We start from the raw sequence: 23,721 nt of genomic DNA, 5'->3' as shown, positions 1-23,721 counted from the left end.
TAATTGTCTCATGGTTCTCAGATATCCTGTTCTGGGTTCCCCCACCCCCATTTTTTTTTAACTTTTGCATTTCAATTTGAAATGTTTCTTTTGACATTCATAATTTAAAATTTTGGAAATATTCACATGATTCAATGTTGAAAAGATACAAAAGATAAATAATGAAGAATTTCCTCCCCCTTACCTCTGACCCATATTCACTCAATGCTAACCCTGTACACAACTGATAGTGTTTGTTTTACCTTCCAGGACATTCTATGCATAGTAAGGAAACACTGTATTTCCTCTCCTTTAGCATAGTATATACAAATTTGCATGTCATTTCCCCCTCACATATTAGTATATCTTGGAGATTATTCTACATCAGTACATAAGGAAATTTTTGTTCTTTTACATGACTGCATAATATCCCATTTATGGATGTACAGGTCTGCAACTGCTTCTTTAAAACCCTTAGGTTATGAATGCATTTGGAGCTTATTATATAAAGATAATTTGTGCATATATTATATATAATACTCACACTGGGCCTGGGGCAGCATCCTATAATTAAACACATTATTATTTGTTCAGTGAAAGTATGAATATTCATGCTAGGTAGGATAAATAGCAAAGTTAGTATTGTATTTTTTTTGATACAGTAAAAAACTGATGGATGAAATAGTGTGATATAGACTAAATACTTGGGACAGGAAAATACTCAATAAAACCTCAAACCAAGCTACGCTTCTAAACATATGCATAAGTAAATACTTCTTCTATCTGGTTTCTTGAGGATTTTGGACAAAAGGCTTCATCTGGTGCTATCACTGTCACCAAAGATCAGAGTTGGGAATTTAATGATGGGCCTGGAAAGAGATTCTTTAATGATGAAACAACTACAGTAGATGACCTTAAAAAAGGAGTACTTCTAGGGTAATGTGTCTGATTAATACAGATTTCTAAATAAGCAGTCTTTTTCAATTAAGTAAGCAGCTATAATCCTTTTTCACTGATAAATGCATGTTATTCAAGGCCAACTAACTGCTCATACATTTCCCCAATACTGTCTATAGATTTTTTTCCAACTGTTACATCTCATAATTGTCATTATTCCTAGCCTCATGCTTACTTGGGATAACACTATTTTAACAATTCTTCTATCTTGCAGGAATGTACAATAGGTATATAACTTAAAATAGTCAATATATATATTTTTTTATGTCAGCTTGTTCTAACTCAACACTTCTATAATCTTAGTAGGTTAAAAATCATCTGAATAATTTGTTAAAGCATAAGATTCTTGGGCTATATTCACAGAGATTCAGATTCAGAATTTGCATTTCTAACAAGTTTCCAGGTCATGCTGATGCTGCTTATCCACTGATCATACATTGAGTAGCAAGGTTCTGACTTATTTAGACTTTTAGCCTATTAACTTTTAATGTAAGCAATGAGACTACATTAGTGACACAAAACCCTTCACTATCTTTATATACAAGTGCACTTTCAAAGTGAAAGTCTCTGCAAAATATTTATCAATTGTTCCAAGTATCAGCAACTGTGTAAATAGCATAATTAAGGTATACTTGATCAAGTTTCTACAATAACTCTTTTAGGAAGACTTGGGAGTTAAATCTGTTTCAAGTATATAGTATGAAAATAAATAAATATTTATATTTTTTCTTCATTGGGAGTAAAATTTCTTGGTTACAAGAAGTTCATGAGGTATGTGTGTGGAATAGTGGTCTAGGAACGAGTATATAGTTTTCTTACATTCCAGCTTCCAGTGCAATGAGTTTACTTCATTGGTACAGATTATTAAGCCTAATAGAAATGATCTCTTTGACTACTCATGGTTTTTTTGTTTACATACTAGCAAATAAATCATGAACAACGCTTTTTTTTGGTTGTACTGCACAGCTTGCAGGATACTAGTTCCCTGACCAGAGATCAAACCCAGGTCCATGGTAGTGAAAGTACAGAGTCCTAACCACTGGACTGCTAGGGAATTCTCTGAATAACTTTGAAATATTATGGATGTTGACTTTTTCCAGCTTTATCTGGCACATCTCAGAACTTTCACCCTGTGTTCAGAGTCCTTAAAATCTCATGTTTGCTCATCAATCACTGTTGTTGTTTTTTTTTTAAGAAAACAGAACAGCTATTTTGTCAGCAGTGTATACTTGTTCAAGACTAAGGTTTTCATTAAAAATTATCATAACAAATTGTCAATATAATTTTCATCAATTTCATGAAAAGAAGTTTTTTTTTTATCATAGTTGTACAGATATTTTATACTTTAATGCTTCTGAAATTTCTGCAGCCAATCTTCTGATATCCTACACTCACCGTAAAGCTTCAGTCCTTCATGGAATAATGTAGCTTGTTTCATGAACAACAAACCAATCAGTGGCATATTCATACTGTTTCATTGTTGAATCCATTCAATCATGGTAATGTCAATATCTTCATTTTTATCCTCAGAAAATTTTCTGTTCTTCTTTAGTTCTGGTCATTGTCCCTGTAAAACTTCAACACTTTGTATTTCTATTACTTCAAGTCATGCTGTTGCTGTACGGAGCTCAGTCGTGTCTGACTCTTTGCGACCCCATGGACTGTAGCCCACCAGGCTCCTCTGTCCATGGGATTTCCCAGGCAAGAATACTAGAGTGGGTTGCCATTTCCTTCTTCAGGGGATCTTCCCAACCCAGGGATTGAACCTGCATCTCCTGCATTGGCAAGTGGATTTTTTTTTTTTTTTTTAACCACTGAGCCACCCGGGAAGCCCAGTTCAAGTCATATGTGGTGTTAATTCCCACACTTTGCTCTTTAGTAAGATGTCTTATAGAAACATCTGATCAAATTTTGTATTAACTCTATTTTCTGTGCTATTGATATCACATGGTTCCTTTTCTACTGATTTTTATCCACAGGAGTATCTTCCATTTTCTGGACATTTTTACAGAATAATTAAACTCAAACTGACAAAATAACAACCATCTTAAAAAAAAAGGCAAACATTTTATTAGTGAATAGCAGAGATGTCTGTGACTGGTAAGAGTGTTGAGAAACAACTAATGCCTCATGTCAGCTGAGACCAGGTTTTGCTTTCAACTTAGAAAAAAGGGTGGATTTTCAAAGCTTTTCAGATTTTGGAATTCCATATAAGATTTGGTGCTAAAGTAATATATTTAATCAGTCTCCTATTGATGGCATTTAGAACGTTTCAAGTATTTTGCAACCGCAAACAAGGTTGTAGTGAGTAACTTTGTACAAACATCATTTCACAAATATATTTGTAAAATAAAATCCTTGAAATGAAACAGCTGGGTCAAAGGATATATACATTGTAATTATGATAGACATTTGATAGATATTGTGTAGGGCCAAACTGCCCTACACAAAGGATTACCAATCTACACTCCCACTCTACACCTTTGCAAACACAATGTTTTATTAAAATGTTTCCTTTTATTTTGAAATAATTTCAAACTCAAAGAGAAGTTTCAATAGTACTTCAAGCATCATCTTTTCTCCATGCCCTTACCCCAAACCACTTGAAAGTAACTGATTTGATACCCTGAACTCATCCCTGAGTTCTGCAATCTATTTCTGGCAAACAAGGATACTCTTCTACTTACCTGCAACGTAACCATCAAGATCAGGAAATTTATATTGATATATTGCTACCATTTAAGAAGATATGACAAACTAAATGCAAAACGTGATCTTGTATAAACATGTGTAAAGATTTTATACTAGATCATGTGTTATGTTTGTCATGTCTCTTTAGCCTTTTGACAATTTGGAAAAATTCCTGAATCTTCCCTTGACACTCATGGCCTTGACATTTTTATAGATTAGACTAGTTATCTTATATAATGACCTTCAATTTGGATATGACTGACATTTCTGCAAGGAGATCCAACCAGTCCATCCTAAAGGAGATCAGTCCTGGGTGTTCATTGGAGGGACTGATGTTGAAGCTGAAACTCCCAATACTTGGGCCACCTGATGCGGAGAGCTGACTCATTTGAAAAGACCCTGATGCTGGGAAAGATTGAGGGCAGGAGGAGAAGTGGACGACAGAGGATGAGATGGTTGGATGGTATCACCGACACAATGGACAGGGGTTTGGGTGGACTCTGGGAGTTGGTGGTGGACAGGGAGGCCTGGTGTGCTCCGGTTCATTGGTCGAGAAGAGTCGGACACGACTGAGTGACTGAACTGAACTAAACTGATGTTTCCTCATGATTAGATGCAGGTTTGCATTTTTGGTGAAGTGATACTGAATTCTGTTAAGTAATCCTGTTAAGTAATACATGATTTTGACTTAACCCATTATTCATGATATATCCATTGCCCCCAAAATTTCCTTGTAACCCTTGCTAATCCTTTCTTCCCTTTTATCCTAGCCTATACCAAATCCCACTCCCAGGAAACTGCTGATTTTTCTGTCACCGTAGTGTGGTGCTAGAATTTTATTTAAATGGAATAATACATATGCATCATTTTTCCTTTAGTCTGGCTTCTTTCAGTTAGCATAATTATTTTGATTCTTCCATGGTGTAATATGTATCAGTAGTTTGTTCCTTTTCATTACTGAGTAGTATTCCACTGTATGGTTGTTTCACAGTTTTTATCCATTCAGTCTACTCATGGATATATGGATCATTTCCAGTTTGGGGTTAAAAATAAAGCTGTTATGACACTCATGTTGAATTCTTTGTATGCATATATGCTTTCATTTCCTTTGGTTAATACCTATGAGTGGAATGGCAGGAGCATGTGTGCAGGTGTCTATTTAACTTTTTAAGAAACTGACAAATGGTTTACCAAAGTGGTTGTACAACTTATGTTCCAACCTGCAATGTATGAGAGCTTCAGTTGCTCTATATCCATGCCAGTCTTATTAAAATTGCTTTTTGTCTTTAAATTTTTAGCCTTTCTCTTATTGTTTTTTTAATTTTTAAAAATTTATTTATTTTTTAATTGAAGGATAATTGCTTTACAGAATTTTGTTGGTTTCTGCCAACATCAACATGAATCAGCCATAGGTATACATATATCCCCTCCCTTTTGAACTTCAAGATGTTATTACAACGATAACTTAAAAAATTTCAACTTCTGACTGTTCATTGCTGGAATATTGAAATACTATTGATTTTTGTATATTAATCTTATATCCTGAAACATTGTTAAAGTTATTAGTTCTAAACATTTTTTGTAGGTTCCATAGGATTTTCTACATAGACAATCATGTCATCAGAGTTTTGCTTCTTCCTTTCTAATCTGAGTATCGTATAGTTCTGTTAAGTGTCTTATTGTACTGGCTAAAATCAACAGTTTGATACTGAAACAAGAGGTGAAAGTAAACAGCTTTGCCTTTTTCTTTTCTTTTTTAAAAAATTTTAACATTTAATTTTTTTGCCCCACCAGGTGGCATGTGGGATCTTAGTTCCCCAACCAGGGATTGAAACTTCTGTAGTGGAAGCTCAGAGTCTTAAGCACTGTATAGCCAGGAAAGTCCATGCCTTGTTCTTGATGTTAGGAAGAAAATATTCAATCTTTTACCATTAAGTATAAGGGCAGTTGTAAGAGAGATGCCCTTTATCATGTGGGGAAGTTCCCTTCTATTCCTAGTTTGTTGAGAATTTTAATGTTTTTAGTAGGAATAAATGTTGGATTTTATTAGGTGCTTTTTCCATACTGAGATGATCATATGGGTATTCTTTTTTAGTCTATTAGTATGGTGAAATACAGTGATTGATTTTTGAATGTTTTAAACCAACTGTGTATTCTTGGAGGTAAACCCTACTTATTATGATGTATTATCATTAAAAAAATATATTTTTTGGATTCAATCTCTTAAAATTTTTATTAAGAGTTTGTGCACCTTTGTGCTTGTGAGAGTTTTCTTCTGAGTTTTTGTTTGTTTTTGCTTTTGGCTGTGCAATGTGGCATGTGGGATCTTAGTTACCAGAACCAGGGATTGAACCTATAAATCCTGCAGTGGAAAAAAAAAATCCTGCAGTGGAAGCACAATGTCCTAACCACTGGACTGCCAGGGAATTCCCTGGGTTTTCTTTTTTATAGTTTTTGTCTGTGTTAGGTAAAACGGAGGAAGTCTTGATCAGGCTTCAGAAGCAGCAGAACAGGCCTCTGACCTTTCTTCTGACCAATCTGGACACTGCCCAGATTCTGTGCCTGCCTGCAAGCACAGCAAGTCAGGCACCACTTTAAATAAGAGAAGAATTGGGTCCTGAAATTCTTGACAGCCTGGAGGTCTGGCCAACTGTGCCCAAGTGAAAGTGAAAGTGTTAGTCACTTAAGTCATGTCTGGCTCTTTGCGACTCCATGGACTGTAGCCCACCAGGTTCCTGTCCATGGAGTTCTTCAGGCAAGAATACTGGAGCGGGCTGCCATTTCCTTCTCCAAGGGAACTTCCCAACTCAGGGATCAAACCCGGGTCTCCTGCATTACAGGCAGATGATTTATCGTCTGAGCCACCAGGCAAGCCCAAATCCTAAGACTCACAAGATAAAACAACAGCAGTGTAAAAAGTTTAAAGTAAAACAGAGTTGCATTTTTTGCACCAAACTTATGATACCAGTTTGCAGCCTGTGATTATAAGTAGGAACCTCCCAAACTGCAATTTGCAGTCTGACCTGTGGAGGGGAAACACTGCCCGGGACCTTTTCCCAACTGGGACTCCAGACTGCTGTTACTTGGGACTTCCCAGCATGCTGTTTAGGTCCGGATTTGGGGCAGCCCAATTTGGTGATATATGTGCTGTTACTCTTCTCTATTGTTTCTACTTCTCTATTCTGTTAATGATTGTATATTGAAATTAAGTAATCCTCTGTTAAATACTGAAATTGTTTATTTGTGTGTAATGGGGGGTTTCTTTTGTTAACAAATTCTTTGAACCGGAAACAAAGCTAAAGCTTTCAGCAAAATAGCTTGATTTTGGTATCTGGATAATGATGATTTCACAGACTGAGTTAGGAAGTATTTCCTCCTCTTCAATTTTCTGCAAGAGTTTATATAGAATTGTTATGTTTTCCTTAAATGTTTGGTAGAATTTACCAGTGAAGCCATTTAGCCCTGGAGTTTCTTTGTGGAAAGATTTTTAACTACTAATTCAATTTCTCTGAACTTCATTTCTATTTATTCTTTTCTTTTTACTGTGGTAAAATAGACATAAATTTACCATTTTGAGCACTTAAGGGTATAATTCAGTGACATTAAGTACATTCACATTGTTGTGCAAACATCACCATTATCTAGTTCCAGAACTTTTAAATCATCTGAAATTCTATACTCATTATATAGTAACTTCTCCTTTCCCTCTCCTCTCTATTCTACTTCCTGCTCTACGAGTTTTTCCTCTAGTCTATATGCTAGCTCTATAAATGTATGATATTGTGGCCACATTATTAAAATGATATCTGCCAGGTTTACCTACTCTATGGTAATTATACTTCTTCCTTTTATGACTGATAAATATTAATACTTTGTAGAGAGATACTATGTACAGTACTATGTACAGTAAGTCCCCTACACATGAACCTTCAAGTTTGAACTTTCAAAGATAGAAATGTGCATTCCATCAACATTAGGTGTGAGTGAAATTTCTGCTTGTCCTCTGTCTCCTATTGCTGATCATGCTTCAGCTCTGCCATCTCCTATCTCCTCTCCTACCTCCAGTTTGTACTCTTCTTGCTGGTTCACTTGATGCCAGCCCCTGTATGCCAGCTGCTGAACTGTACATACTACCGTACTTTTTAAGGTATTGTAGTGTAAGATTGAAAATGTTTTATTTTTTGTTTTCTTAGTATTACTGTATGAAAAGTATAAATCTATTACAGTACAGTACTATATAACTAGTGGTGTTAGTTGGGTACCTAGGCTAACTTTGTTGGACTTACGAACAAATTTGACTTATGAATGTGTTCTTGAAATGGAACACGTTCATATGTAGGGGACTTACTGTAAATATCCTGTTTCTCATCAAATGTTCAACCATTATCTTAGTATCTACTGCTATTTTTTCACTGTGGCTATTCTAGGTACCTCATATAAGTGAAATCATACAATGTTTTGTCTTTTTGTGTCTGGTTTATTTCACTTAATGTTTTCAAGGCTCATCCATGTTGTAGCATGTATTAGCACCTCATTCCTTTTTATGGCTAAATAATATTCCATTGTGTGTGTGTATATATATATATATATATATATATATATATATATATATATATACTACAGTTTGTTTATCCATTCATCTGCTGACAGATACTCAAGTTATTTACAACTTTTGGCAAATGTGAATAATGCCACTATTAATATTGATGTACAAATATCTGTTTAAGTCCATGTTTTCAATTCTTTTGGGTATATGCCTACCTAATTCTTATTTATTCTTGAGTCAGCTTTGGTAGTTTGTATCCATCAAGAAATCAGTCTATTTCATTTATATTGTTGAATTTATTAGTATAAAGCTGTCTTTAGAATTTGTTGTGATGTCACTTTTCCCATTCTTAAAACTGCTACTTTGTTTTCTCCTTTTCTCTTGATCAGTCTGGACAAAGATTTCAATTTTATATATCTTTTCAAAGAAACAGCTTTTTGTTTCATTGATTTTCAGTTTTTCTATATTTTATTTGATTTCTGCTCTGATCTGTATTATTTTCTTTCTTTTACTTATTTTAGGTTTCATTTGCTCTTCTTCTCTGGGTTCTTATGTTAGAATCTGAGATTGCCGATTTGAAACCTTTCTTCTTTTCAGACATAGGTTTTTTTTTTTTTTTTCCATTTATTTTTATTAGTTGGAGGCTAATTACTTTACATCATTGCAGTGGTTTTTGTCATACATTGAAATGAATTAGCTATGGATTTACATGTATTCCCCATCCTGATCCCCCCTCCCACCTCCCTCTCCACCCGATCCCTCTGGGTCTTCCCAGTGCACCAGGCCCGAGCACTTGTCTCATGCACCCAACCTGGGCTGGTGATCTGTTTCACCCTAGATAATATACATGTTTCGATGCTGTTCTCTTGAAACATCCCACCCTCGCCTTCTCCCAGAGTCCACAAGTCTGTTCTATACATCTGAGTCTCTTTTTCTGTTTTGCATATAGGGTTATCGTTACCATCTTTCTAAATACCATATATATGTGTTAGTATACTGTAATGGTCTTTATCTTTCTGGCTTACTTCACTCTGTATAATGGGCTCCAGTTTCATCCATCTCATTAGAACTGATTCAAATGAATTCTTTTTAATGGCTGAGTAATACTCCATGGTGTATATGTAACACAGCTTCCTCATCCATTCGTCTGCTGATGGGCATCTAGGTTGCTTCCATGTCCTGGCTATTATAAACAGTGCTGCAATGAACACTGGGGTGCACGTGTCTCTTTCAGATCTGGTTTCCTCGCTGTGTATGCCCAGAAGTGGGATTGCTGGGTCATATGGCAGTTCTATTTCCAGCTTTTTAAGAAATCTCCACACTGTTTTCCATAGTGGCTGTACTAATTTGCATTCCCACCAACAGTGTAAGAGGGTTCCCTTTTCTCCACACCCTCTCCAGCATTTATTGCTTGTAGACTTTTGGATAGCAGCCATCCTGACTGGCGTATAATGGTACCTCATTGTGGTTTTGATTTGCATTTCTCTGATAATGAGTGATGTTGAGCATCTTTTCATGTGTTTGTTAGCCATCTGTATGTCTTCCTTGGAGAAATGTCTGTTTAGTTCTTTGGCCCATTTTTTGATTGGGTCATTTATTTTTCTGGAGTTGAGCTGGAGGAGTTGCTTGTATATTTTTGAGATTAATCCTTTTCAGACATAGGTATTAAGTGCTAAAAATTTCCCTCTAAGTAAAGCTTTAGCTCTAATCCACAAATTTTTAAATACTGTACTTTTTCATTCAGTTTAAAATATTTTCTATTAATATTTTTTCATGTTTTTCTCCTTTGTTCAGTGAGTTACATGGAAGTGTACAGTTTAATTTCTAAAACTTTAGTGGATTTTTATTATTGATTTCTAATTCAACTGTGGTTATCTGGAAAAGATTTTTATTTCAGCTTTTTAAAAAATTTATTTATTTTAATTGGAGGCTAATTACTTTACAATATTGTAGTGATTTTTGCCATACATTGATATGAATCAGCCATGGGTGCACATGTGTCCCCCATCCTGAACCCTCCTCCCTCTTCCCTCCCCATCCTATTTCAGCTTTTTTTTAAACATAATTTTATTTATTTATTTTTTTAAACATCATTTTATTTTATCGGCCATGCCACATGGCATGTGGGATCTTAGTTCTTCGACCAGGTATTGAACCCATGCTACCTGCAGTGGAAGTATGCAGTCCTAACCACTGGACTGCCAGGAAATTCCTTTTACCTTTTTTTTTTTTGGAAAGATATTTTCACTGGTATAGAATTCTAGGTAAAAATTTTTTTTAAAAGAGTAATTTAAAGATTTTTCTCCACTGTCTTCTGGCTTATACTGCTTCTAATGAGAAACCTGCTCTCATACTTATCGTTTATCCTTAGTATATAGTGTGTATTTTTTTCCCTGCAGTTGTTTTAAGTAAGATTTTTCTCTTTAATCCCTGGTTTTAAGCAATTTGATTATGATGTGCCTTGGTATAATTTTCTTCATATTTCTTATGCTTGAGTTTCAGTAAGCATCTTAAATCTGTGTTATCCTTATCCTGCTTGGAATCTGACACTCCATGATAGGCCACTGCCACTCCCACTTCCCATATGGATGTCTAGTGTCAAATTTATTATTTTTGCCAATAAGATTTATGAAAAATGTTATCTCAGAGTCATTTTAATTTGTATCTATCAAGTGAGGCCAGGCATTTTTAATTGTTTAAAAGTCATTTGTATCTTCTTTTCTGTAAACTGCCTGATCATATTTGTTCAATTTTTTTTACTGTTTTTTAAAAATAATTTTTATATTGATTTATATGTATCTTTTACCTTTTCTACAATAAGCATACATTCTTTTTACTATAAGAAGACAAGACATAGAGTTATTTTAAATTTAAAAAAGTGCTTTAAAAAACCCATGTAATTTCTTGGTATCGGAAAAATACTTACAATCCATGGCAGCTAGTATTTTATTATAACTTCTCTGGGGCTTATTTTTGCTTCTCTTTGTGATGAGATCTACATAGTTAACACGGAGGATGTGATTAAAAACCTGAGTCACTCTGGACTGTCTTGTTTTTTTGACCAGGGGCCCTAAAAAAATCATAAACTCTCATATCTGAGATTTGGAGCTCCATCACTTCACTGGATCTTCCAATGGTCCTGGGAAGCTGACAGGTCATTGACAATGATCCCCATTTTATAGATTTCTAAACCAGAGGCTTAGAAATGTAAAGTGACTTTATCATATGGAAGGTTAGATTTAGAAGTTACCTTAAAGATGATCTATTCTCTGTTCTCAGAGTCCTACAACTAGTAACTATGGCAAAACTCTGACTTGGACTCAGGTGTTTACTATAATAGGCAGTAATCAAAGTGAGGATCCCTACCACTCTAAGTGCTTAAGGGAAGTCCAATAGCTTCTCTTCTTCAGGAGACTCAGGCTAAGCCTTTGGTAGGTCATGACCAGGCAGGCATACTGGGGGTGCTGGAACCTTACATCTATCTATGCTCACCTTTGGCAGCAGTCAGCATGGTGGAGGCCAGTTCACACTGCTGTGATTCCAAGTGTCCAAGCGTGAACCAGCGAGGGTAACGGCTGGGCACCACAGATACCATATGGTGAGGGTGGGAAGTGTCGCCTGCAGAAGTTGAGTTTTCTAGAACAGGTAACCTAGAAGACCCAGGGAGAGTCATCAGCTACCACCCAGACCCTTGCCATTCTGAGCCACCTTAGAGAAGCTTGTTCTTTGCTGGGGAGGAACTGGGAAGGAAAGGGTTAATGAAGAACCTCAAAGGTTTTAAAACCTATGGGTACTGTACTTTATATGAGGTGAGTGCCTGGGCACTTGGAAGAACTCAAGCTGAACAGTTCTTACTGAAAACAGTTAAAAAGTCATAAGATTATTTGTTAAAGTATAAAAAATATATGCCAAGTACAAGTAATCCTCAGCAGTCAAGCTGAGGAGCTCTCTCAGCCTTATAGTCTAACTTAAATTCTTCTGTATGTTCTGCTGCATCCTAGAAGACTACCTGCCTGAACCAAGGATTCTACTCTTGTTTAGAGACAGGATGCCCATAGCTCATTGTTCTCAAGTCTTGATATAGAAAGACTTACTTCTACTTCCCCAGATGTATCTGGTGACCTATGCCCGGGAACCATTTCTCAGTTAGATATGGAAGGGCTCAAACCCTTTGTGAAGCTGCCAAACCAGCCCTGGAACAAAGAGACTCAGGCCTTAGATACTCTGTATCTGTTAAAATCTCAGAGACTTCTTCAACTCACTGAGAATGCAGCCAGGGAACATGTATGTCACTAGCTAGGAGTCCTAGATCATATGAAAATATCTGAACCATTTTAGGGCAGGCCAATGGCAGGTCCAATAGAACACAGAAAGAGGAAAAGAAAAGAAAGTGAGACAAACAAAGAGACTTCTGCTTTGGTGGAGGCATTTGGCCTGGGAAAAGGCTACCCACCTCATGGCACGTAAGGCTAATTTATAGGACAGGTCTGGATCATGAGGCAGCAGAGCTGAGAACAAATACTTGGCAAAGGTGTGCATGGGAACACTCTCTCGGTGGATGACTTCTCCCAGACCGCTGAAGGGGCCTCCTGCAGGAAGGAGATAAACCAGCCAGTTGTTTATCTGTATGCTTTTATTTGCCTGTCTGAACTTGAGCTCCAGGGATCCCACAAGTGTTTGCTAGCCATGGGAACCTTCATTACACTTTAAAGTTTAAATGTTGCTGTACCTGTGCTCTGTGACAGAGGGGAACTTAGAGTCAAATGCCTAAGACTTTGTGCCAACAGTCCCTTCTCTACTTACCTTCTAGTAGTAAGATGCACTGTTTCTGCAGCGTTTGCACTAGTTCATCATCCAGCTGCAGCTCCTGGAGTCGACTCAGGAGTTGCTCCTCATTACGGCACACCTTGTCCTGTGCATAGAGGCCTTCAGGCATCACTCTCTGTTGACCCATCCCCATCAGAGCAACTTCCATGGCCAGTGACAGGTAGGACTCACTGCTGTTTGGGCAGCCTGCAGCCACAGGCACATGCTGGTACACAGGGGGTCTGCTTTCATTCATATCTGAGGACAACAGGGCACCAGATTTGTTAGGTCAGGCCCCATGGATTTTTGTGCCTCTCCCACCAATGCACACTTTGGGATACAGCTTGGCCAATAACTAACACAAAGAAGCTAAATCAAAACCAGAACAGTAATATACTGAAAATGAAAAATAAAAATATACTAAAAAATGTTATACATGGTTCTAAAGATTAACTCCTTCCTAAAATAGTTAAACTATTACTTTGTGATATTTGCAACTTTAATGTTATTGTTACTTTTTATGCTCCACCTTTGGGTTCTAAGGTTCAGGAGGAGAGCACAGATCTAAAAGCCAGAGTCTTAATTTCCTTCCTTTCTCCCATTATCCATCTGGTAAATGTTTAAGGGAGACTATTAAAAGAGAGTTATTGCCCTAAGTGCTGTTTTCAGGAACTTGAAAGGCTAGTAGAGACACTTACTTGTAAACAAATTTTTCAGCAGTGTGCTAAATACCATAATATGTGCATGTTTACAATACAGTGATAGCATAAAGGAAAAAAGAATCAATTTTGTCTCAAGTCCCTGTTAATTTGAGACTCTACTAAATTACCTCCCTTTTATTTCTCTTTTGTAAAATTGGTACAAAACCACCACCAGGGAGAATGTTCAAGGGAAACATGAGAGTATTATGTAATTGCAAGAGATACACACATTGCTGATGCAAGTTCTTTTACACTTCCAGATCATTCTGAGGACCTGGCCTCTGACTTCTCAAATCCCTCTGGCCCTTTTTGTTCCCTTTGGATTACTCTTCAGACATTCACAAGGTAGGGAAGTGAGAGGAGCAAAGGAAAGCTGAGGCTGGCAAGGTAAAATGGGTGAACAGGACAGAGCCAGTCCACAGGGTGGGGAAGGAAGATAAGAAAGGAGCAATCCTAAGGAAACCACTCAGAGGAGGTCCAGTTTAGATAAGAGAACAAGAGGGGTAAAACAGACTCTGTCATGGAAAAGAAGAGGGCTCAGAAGGGTAGTCTGGGCTTCCCTCAGGCTGACCCCTGTACCTGACACTTCCAGATAGCCATCATCATTCAGGCGGCAGGCCTCAGTCAAGGTGAGAAACAGGCAGCCAATCGGATCCAGGGGATGGCCCACCCAGCCTTCTAGGTTTGTGATGGTTGTGGTTCCCCTCTGCAACAGTTCTGGAAATAAGCAGGTCAAAGTTTTTGAGAGGGATAGAGACACACTGCTCTCTGTCTCTGCTTGGTCTCTTCATAAGTCTCCTCATCAGTCTCCCTCAGGTGGTGGCCCTGACTCAAAGTAAAGCTTGCCTTGGGTTGAGGAGACTGGTCACCAGCTCATCAGTCACTGTGAGGCCATGTGGTATGCATTTAGGCTGCCTACCGATAGCACACTATGTAGACACAGCCTTACAGTTTAAAAAGGGTCTTCTCATACCAGATCTCAGTGGATCCAACTGTCCTGTGCAAGAAGCAGGTTAGCATTATTACTCCCATTTTACAAATAAGAAAACTGAGATTTATCGAGGTAAAGAGAGAGATTCCACACAGAAGGTAGAATGACCTAGAATCCCCTAGCCCCTGCCACACCAGGAAACTGAATGAAAATTAAGTCCTGGGCCTTGTAGTCCCTGAGAACCCCGTCAGCCTAAGGAGTTGAGATGGCTCCTGATCACTATACCTTTCTTCTGATGCTTGTAGATTTCCAGTTGGCGCTGCTGCTGCAACCTGAGAGTATTGATAATGGCCACTGTGAGTCTGAGGGCCTCTTTTGGGTAACCATGGGAACGCAGGGCATCAACCCGAGCACAGGCTGTAGGCACATGCTCTATTAGATGAGAAGAAGATATTTTGATTGAGTTAAATTTTCAATTCAGGAAAATTTGTGTTTGACAAAGGGAGACTGTATTCAGTTCAGGTCCTCAAATCTGATCTGACATCTATTGTGTACCAGAAATTGTATTTTACCTTTTAGGGATATAAAGTTGAATAAGTCACAGGTACTACCTCCAAGGAGATACACTGCAGCCTCAGTGTAGTGGTTTGGTGTAGAAAGGGGCAAAGAACTAGGATAATAAAATGTTATACCTCTTTCTGAACATGAGCCTCAGGAACCTAATGCAGCAATAAACTGCTTTTATAGAGGGAAAGGCCTCACTTGTTTATTAATCCTGTTTCCTGAGAACCTATTATGTGCCAGGTAGCATGCTGGACAAAGCAACTACAAAAATGTATAAGAAACGGTCACTGTCCTCAAAGAGCTCACAAATGATACATAAAAAGATCATTATAAAACAGTTAAAAAGAAATGACATGATAGAAATATACACAGAAAGAAAATATTTGAGCTATGTGCTTTGTAGGGCAAGTAATATTTTAAATAGGTAGACAAACAGGGATAGGCATTCCTGGCAAAGAAAACATAAATAAAAGCATGTAAGTAAAAGCATAAAAAGTATTCTAGATAACATCTTCAGAGTATGGCAAATAGTTCTAGAGTTAGGTTATGTGGCTGGAGATAGCCTGGAAAGGTAGAGTCTGGAATGTTAAGAGATTTGAATGCCATTCTAAGAAGTTTGGATTTACCTTAAGCATAATGGATGACTACCAAACACTTATAAATGGGGAAGGAATTAAAAATTATAGAAATAATTATAGAAAATACAGATAAAATAGAAAATAAAAAGCAGAGATAACCATTATTTCTAATTTCATATTTTTATGAAAAATGTGTATCTCTAGACTTTAATTAATTTTAATAAAAATGGGGTATTATAATTATTGTTTTATAACTAGGTTTTTCCACTTAATAATACATTGTAAATATTTTTCCATATCATTAAATATACTTCCATAATATTAAAGATGATTACATATCATTCCACTAAATATGTGTACTATCCATTGGCTCAATCAGTCCCCCTGTTGTTGGAAATTATACTGTTTTTAATTCTTCTCATCTATATGTTATATGTTCATGCTCTAATAAACCCATAACCTTATTCACATTCTTAGTTAATTACAGCTCAGGATAAATTCCTAGATGTAGAATTCCTGGATCAATGAATTTATTTTAAATTATTTATTAATTTATTTTAATTATTAATTTATTTATATATAATACTTAGGAGTATATCTACCTAAAGAAACAAAAGACCTATACATAGAAAACTACAAAACACTGATGAAAGAAATCAAATAGGACACAAATAGATGGAGAAATATACCGTGTTCATGGATTGGAAGAATCAATATTGTGAAAATGAGTATACTACCCAAAGCAATCTATAGATTCAATGCAATTCCTATCAAGCTACCAGCGGTATTCTTCACAGAACTAGAACAAATAATTTCATAATTTGTATGGAAATACAAAAAACCTCGAATAGCCAAAGCAATCTTGAGAAAGAAGAATGGAACTGGAGGAATCAACCTGCCTGACTTCAGGCTCTACTACAAAGCCACAGTCATCAAGACAGTATGGTACTGGCATAAAGACAGAAATACAAATCAATGGAATAAAACAGAAAGCCCAGAGATAAATCCACATACCTACGGACACCTTATCTTCAACAAAGGAGGCAAGAATATACAATGGAAAAAAGACAACCTCTTTAACAAGTGGTGCTGGGAAAACTGGTCAACCACTTATAAAAGAATGAAACTAGAACACTTTCTAACACTATTTATGAATTTATTTTAAAAGCTTTTGATAAGTGTTGTTGAAATGCAGTATTTACATTCCTACCAGTAATATATGAGATTACTATCTCCAATGTAGCCTCTCCTACAACAAAACCAGTTATTTTTATTTTTAAAAATTCCTGACTATTTGACAACTGAAACATGATAATTCAGTGTAGTTTTTTTTTTTTTTTCAGTGTTGTTTTGATTTGGATCTTTGTTTATAATGGGGTGTATGTTTTTCACACACTTGTTAGATTTATGTTTTAAAAGTACTAGATCAGAGAAGAAGAAAAATAATCAGTAGGAATCTCGGGTAGTGACCTTCAGTGACTTTGGCTAAAAACTTTAAGAGAGAGACAGGCATAAATCCAGATTCAGCAGGATCTTGTGAAAGACAAAGATATGGGGTGAGGGACAGAGGTAGGGAATTAGGAGATGATAATAAAAATGTATGCTGTTGTTTTAAGATTCAGAGAATGAATATTATTTTATAAGTGTGTAGTGTGGAATATGCATTCTGTAATAAAGTCAAGAACAGACTCACAGAAGGCCAGAGGAGAGTTTAAACTCATGATGGAACAGCTTTATTCTGTGATGATAAAGGAAGGAATGAGGAAAGGAAGATAGCTTGGTGACAAAGGCAGACAGTGTCTGAGCTACTAGTACAGAGCAATTTAAGTTTCAAAGTTCATGCCTTTTTAGCAAAACATGTAATTTCAGAGTAGATTCTAATGTTGCTCAGTAACTGCTGACTAAGAGTCTATGAACTGATATCTAACGGTTTTGTTAGTACTCCAGATTTATTAGCTCCTTTTCCCTCCCCAAACTCAGGAAACAATAGAAATCCCTCTGTTTGAGATTACTGTACTTCAGCTGAGAACATATACAAATGGCTCAGGCTATACCCTGAGGCCCTAGTCAGGGCCCCAAAAGATCTGGATGAAGACTGTCCAAAGGGTGGTTGTGTTGCTGGTACCTATGTAGATGGCTCACTCAGGCCTGACATGAGGTGAGACTGGGCTCTAAAATTCTTAGAGTAGAATAAGTACACTTACCAAGCCACAGTGGCTGGCCTTGGGAATTAAAGAGTAGCCTCTCACTTTCCCGCTGGCAGGCAGGAGCTGTATATACATCACTGCTGATGATTCGCTGTAAGTGGCTGTCCTGCCAATGCAATTCACGGCCCTCGATGGCTCTAGTGAACACTGTCCGTCTTGGTCTGGATAAAGAATCTGGGGAAGGGAAAAAGAAAGCAGCAGTTCAGTGATGGGTAATCTGAAGATCTAACTCCTGTGTCTTCTTTAGGATGGGAGGACAGGCAGAATAATAGTGTATAGTTAGTGAGAGCAGCCACTCTGCCATTTGTCTGGGTGTTCATTGTGTTGCTTCTTTATTGGATAGCTTTTAGTGTGTCCCTGCCCTCTATGGGAAGAACATTTCTACATAGATCTATGACCGAAGACCAATTTCTCCTAGGACCCAGAGCTACATGAGAGAGAGGAAGGATAGTGATGCTCGGCCGCTCAATTATAAGGACTCAAACTGCTTCTACAGAGGACAAAGGAAAAGACAAGCAGTGAGGTAATATCCTTGGTCAACCCATAACCAGTTTCTTTTACAGTATGACCCATATCAGACTAAGTACTTCTGTCACATTGATATAAAAGCTGAAAAAGAGCTGCAGTCCTGTGTATTCTGGTATCTTTAATTTTTAAAATAAGTTTATTTCTTTATTCATTTTCTTTTGGCTGTGCTGGATCTTCATTGCTGTGTGGGCTTTTCTCCGGTTGTGGCAAGCAGAGGGTACTCTCCAGCTGTGGTGAGCAGGCTTCTCATTGTGGTGGCTTCTCTTATTGTGGAGCACAGGCTCTAGGCACTCGCATTTCATTAGTCACAGCACAGGGGCTCACTAGTTGTGGCTCTTGGGCTCTAGAGAACAGGCTCAGTAGTGTGGCGCACAGGCTTAGCTGCTCTGCGGCATGTGGGATCTTCCTGGATCAGGGATTGAACCAGTGTCCCCTGCATTGGCAGGTGGATTCCCCACCACTGAGCCACCAGGGTAAGCCCTCTGGTATCTTTATCACACTAGTATCTGCAGGGTTACAACCTTGTTCTCCAATAAGAAAACCTGAGGCTGACAAAAGATTAAATTGTTTTCTCACTGGAGTTCTACCAAACCATCTCTCTTCAGGAAAAGGGCTGAAGGGAAACAGCAGACAAAGTAAGCTCAATTCTTTAGGGTGGTGTGTAGGAGCTGACTCATTAGGAAAGACCTTGATGCTGGGAAAGATTGAAGGCAGGAGGAGAATGGGACAACAGAGGACGAGATGGTCAGATGGCATCACCGACTCAATGGACATCAGTTGGAGCAAGCTGCAGATGGTGAAGGACAGGGAAGCCTGGCATGCTGCAGTCCATGGGGTCGCAAAGAGTTGGACATGACTCAGCGGCTGAACAATGACAAAATACTGGAGTTGGTTGCCATTTCCTTCTCCAGGGGATCTTCCTGACCTAGGGATCGAACCTGGGTCTCCTGGATTTCAGGCAGATTCTTTACCATCTGAGCCACATGGGCTTTAATAAGGGAACATCTGAACAGAGACCTGAAGGAACTAAAGATCAAGTCTCAGACATAATTAAGGAAAGTACGTTCTAGGCAAAATGAACAGCAAGTGCTAAGCTGAGGTGGGAACATATTTGAAGTGTTTGAGGGCAGGGCAGAGGCCAGTGTACCTAGAACAGAATGAGCAAGCCGGAAAGTCACAGGAGATGAGGTCAGAGAGATACTAGGGAATCAGATCATGCAGGGCCTTTTAGGCCATGAGGAAAGATGAGAAGCTACTGGAGGGCTTTGAGCTGTTAAAGGTGTGTGATCTGACTTGACAACTGGCAGCAGCATAGAGAACAGACTTTAAGGTAGAAGCAGTTAGGTCACTGCAATAATTTGGGAAAGATAGTGGTAATTTGTTCAGAGTAATATGCAGTAGAGGCGATGAGAGTAAATGAACTTTGGATATGTTCTAAAGGCAAAGGTAATAGGATTTGCCCATGGATTAGATCTGGGAAATCTGGGTAAGAAAGAGAAGAATCAAGAATGACTTTAAGGTTTTTAAGGTAGACTTGCCACATAAGAAGATAGGGAAGACTACACAAGAGGAACAGGTTTGGGTGGGGCTTGAGAGGTAAGAAATCCTACTGAGATGTCTATTAATATCTAAGAGGCAATATCGAAAAGGTAGTTAAACATGTAAGTCTGGAGTTGAGAGGAAAATTTTGGGCAGGAGATATAAATCTGAATGTTGTCAGTGTATAGATGATTATTAAAACGATGCAATTATCAGGGGAGTGAATACAGAAAAAGAAGTGGTTTGATGACTGAGCCCTGGGTACTCTAGAATTTTAGGTTGGAAAGTGGTGGGGAGACTGTAAAGGAGACTGAGAAGGAGGATCCAATGAAGAGGAGAACCAAGAGAGTATGTTTGCAGGGTAGTGATTATAATGATGTACCAAGGAATCTAACCTGGATAAGGAAGAAAATGAGGCTGCCACAAGAATGAAAAAGTGACAGGATCAAAATTCCTAGTGGGTCCAGGAATTACTGGAATAGGCATAACAGAGAAAATAATCTAGTAAGGCTGGTGGTGGTAATTAGAGCTGCTTGAAATTGTGATTGTAAAGAAGGGTCAGTATATTGGTAATGAAAGGGTTCAGGGTATGACCTTGGGGTTGCATGGCTAAGTTATGTAGAAGATAGACTATTGGTACTTCCCTGGTGGTACAGTGGTTAAGAAACCACTTGCCAATGCAGGGGACATGAGTTTGATGCCTGGCTGGGGAAGACCCCACATGCCTGAGAGCAGCTAAGCCTGTGCACTACAACTACTGAAGCCCAAGAACCCAAGAGTGGATGCTCTACAACCAGAGAAGCCATCACAGTGTGAAGCCTGTGCACTGCAACTAGAGAGCAGCCTCCACTCATCACAACTAGAGAAAGCCCGCACATGGCAATGAAGAGAAGGCATAGCCAAAAATTAACACACATACACAAAAGATGGACTATTAAAAGAGAGGAGGTCAAAGAACTCAGAGGCTTGAATACTGGAAGTATCATCTATGTGGCTATATTAAATGATCAAGAATTACAACAGAAGTAGGGACAGAGAGTAGTGTTAGTGAGCCAACTGCCAAAACTCTTCAAGGAATGAGGGGTATTAACCCAGAGGTAAAAATGACCAAAACCAGGAGCGTAGCAGACAGCATATTTTAACAGCATCAACTTTAAAACTGTGTGATATAACTGTGGGGTATTTTAGGAAGGAGGGTAGGATAATGATGTAGAAATGGCAATGAAGAGTAAGCAGGATGCCTACTGCTCCATCAGGCCCAAAGGTAAACTTACATGCGTGATAAGTCAGTCATGGCCTGAGAAAACTGAACAGAAAACAATACCCTCAAATAAGAACCAGTAACAAGTGTTTTGGAACAAGAGAAGCCACCATAATGAGAAGCCTGCACAGGTGTCCCTGCTCACCACAACTGGATAATGCCTATGTGCAGCAATGAAGACCCAGCACTGCAAAAAAAAGGGGGGGGGGAGGGGCGGAAGAGTAACAACAAATAACCAAAATAATATACAAGAAAGAAACTGCCAGACTGGAGGCATGTGTTTATATGCAGCATTTGATTATCTCTATGCCAATCCAAAGCCAATACTAAAAGCATGAATTCCTATGTTGTGGAGGTTAGATGAGCTACCCAGGAAAGGGAAGCTTCATGTGGCGAAGTTGTAGCCTTTTCATCTCTCATTACCTTGGTTGCCTTAAATACACTGATAATCAATTATGGAACAGTAGATGAAGACCAAGCAAGAACAATAATTTAAGTGATTTCCTCCTTGAGGTTAAAAATATCAGTAGATTTATCACTTACAATAAAAGGGAAGACATGTAAAATCAATGTTTAATAAAATCTACCACTTTCCTGGTGGCTCAGAAGTTAAAGCGTCTGCCTGCAATGAGGGAGGCCTGGGTTCTATCCCAGGGTCCGGAAGATCCCCTGGAGAAGGAAATGGCAACCCACTCTAGTATTCTTGCCTGTAGAATCCCATGGACGGAGGAGCCTGGTGGGCTACAGTTCACCGGGTCGCAAAGAGTCGGACACGACTGAGTGACTTCACTTTCACTTTTCACCAGTAAAGGATCCCCATGGGCTAAAGAGCAATCAATTGCTAGCAGGACATGGCCTGAGTTAGATGAACTAAAGCTGATGTGATGCTGATGCCCAGTAATATCTGGTCAGTGGGCTCAAAAGGCAGAGGGTACAGTATCACTGTACTGAATTTATCTTAAAATGAGGCAAGAGTAAGTAGTATCTTGGAAGCATGGCCCCTGCCTCCTCCCACCAGATATCTGCTATATAAAAATTTGAGGAAAACAGAGAAAAGTAATCAAAGCAGCTGTCAGGACATTTTTTAAAGTTTTTTTTTTTTTTCCCCCTGCAGGTATTCCATCTTTCCCTTGAGCTAAGTCTTCTGAGATAAAACCAACCCCAATGGGGGCCAAGATCCATGAGTCATGAAGAACTTGAAGGGTAAAGAGGATTCATGCAGAGGGTTCTAGGAATTTATGCTGGGCACTATAAGGACACACCTAGAGTAGAAAAGGACAGCATCCCCAATGTCAAAGATAAAAAGCTTGCCCTTATTTAAGGTTTAGCATTTCAAGATAAACAAAGGACAGGCTTTTCTTATTTAGGATGACAATTCTGACAGTCCAAAAGTTGTCCAGCCACCTTCGTTCTAGGGCTTTAACCTCTGACCTTCTGGAGTTCCAGGCACTGAGACTCTAGAATGACATCTGGCTCACCTGAACTGTGACTGGCATTCTGGGGAAGTGCATTGGTGATGTTGGGCAGCTCATGCCCATAGTTCCCATCCTCCAGGGGACAGACATCCAGGTCATTCCATTTCTGCAGTTGCTGCAGCCAACAGGATTTTTCTTCCAGCTTGCAATGTGGATTTAAAATGATGCACACCCATAAGGCCCCTGGAAAAGAAAGCAACCACATCCTTGACATTTTTCCTTTGATGTATGTCTAAGCCTTAATTTTTCAGTTTACTCTTTTCTTCTATTTTTAGTTGGTAGGAAAAGTTTCCAAAACATCAATTCTCAATATAAAAAACCAAATCTGCTAAAGATTTCAGAAATGCTTATTTTTCCTTCCCAAAGGTTTCTTAAAGCAGAGGAGCTATCTTGATATCTGGGTATGTGCCTGTGTTTGATGAACAACATAGATTTGGACTTGAATTCTGAGCTCAAATCTGCAGTCCAACAAACATTTATTGAGAACTTTCTTGTTCAAGAGTTTGTATTGGAGAATAAGACACTGTTCCTATTCTTGAGGAGCTCTCCAGTAGGGGAAGACAGAAAAATAAACACAGTATCATTTGAATATGATAAGTGTTAAGATAAAGATATGTTCAGGGTATGATTATAGCACAGAGCAAGAACATTTACTCTAAGAAGGAAGGTGCTCAGAAAAGGATTTAATTTTTGGTTAGTTGATCTTGGGCTTTCTGAGCTTTAAATTCCTCAACTGTAAAACAGATCATAATGTAGAGAGCCTGGCATATTACTTGGCATGTAGTGGAATTATATTTCCTTCTTCCAGGGAAAATAATTTATTTGGACTTGGATTTTGATACTGTTGATCAGCTATGATGCCTTAAAACTATCATATTCTTGGATCCTCTCTGTCACTATAGCAGAGTATCACATATTCTACATTACCAGTAAGTACTATTTCTTTGGTCACATTACC

General features: G+C 38.2%; 1 protein-coding gene and 1 long non-coding RNA gene across 2 annotated transcripts in view; one reads left to right on the top strand and one right to left on the bottom strand.

Moving 5' to 3' along the window:
• The window catches only part of ZSWIM5 (zinc finger SWIM-type containing 5), a 166,921-nt gene that overhangs the window by 17,063 nt on the left and 126,137 nt on the right, over nt 1-23,721 (bottom strand). The window contains exons 5-11 of the mRNA XM_020897427.2: nt 22,767-22,946; nt 17,958-18,134; nt 14,897-15,043; nt 14,260-14,397; nt 12,977-13,237; nt 12,627-12,762; nt 11,666-11,823 (exon numbers count right to left, since the gene is read on the bottom strand). Of these exons, the coding sequence (XP_020753086.2) occupies nt 11,666-11,823; nt 12,627-12,762; nt 12,977-13,237; nt 14,260-14,397; nt 14,897-15,043; nt 17,958-18,134; nt 22,767-22,946 (1,197 nt within the window). The remainder of the gene's footprint in view (nt 1-11,665; nt 11,824-12,626; nt 12,763-12,976; nt 13,238-14,259; nt 14,398-14,896; nt 15,044-17,957; nt 18,135-22,766; nt 22,947-23,721) is intronic.
• Nucleotides 7,132-22,773, top strand: LOC110139513 (uncharacterized). Its single transcript, XR_011487898.1, has 6 exons — nt 7,132-7,456; nt 12,984-13,160; nt 13,941-14,025; nt 14,917-14,967; nt 18,379-18,483; nt 22,403-22,773. It is a non-coding gene; the product is annotated as an uncharacterized lncRNA (long non-coding RNA).

This window comes from Odocoileus virginianus, chromosome 5 (genome assembly GCF_023699985.2).
Source record: "Odocoileus virginianus isolate 20LAN1187 ecotype Illinois chromosome 5, Ovbor_1.2, whole genome shotgun sequence".
Taxonomy (NCBI): Eukaryota; Metazoa; Chordata; class Mammalia; order Artiodactyla; family Cervidae; genus Odocoileus; species Odocoileus virginianus.
The sequence above is the reverse complement of the archived record's forward strand: the minus strand, read 5'-3'. Positions and strand labels throughout refer to the sequence as shown.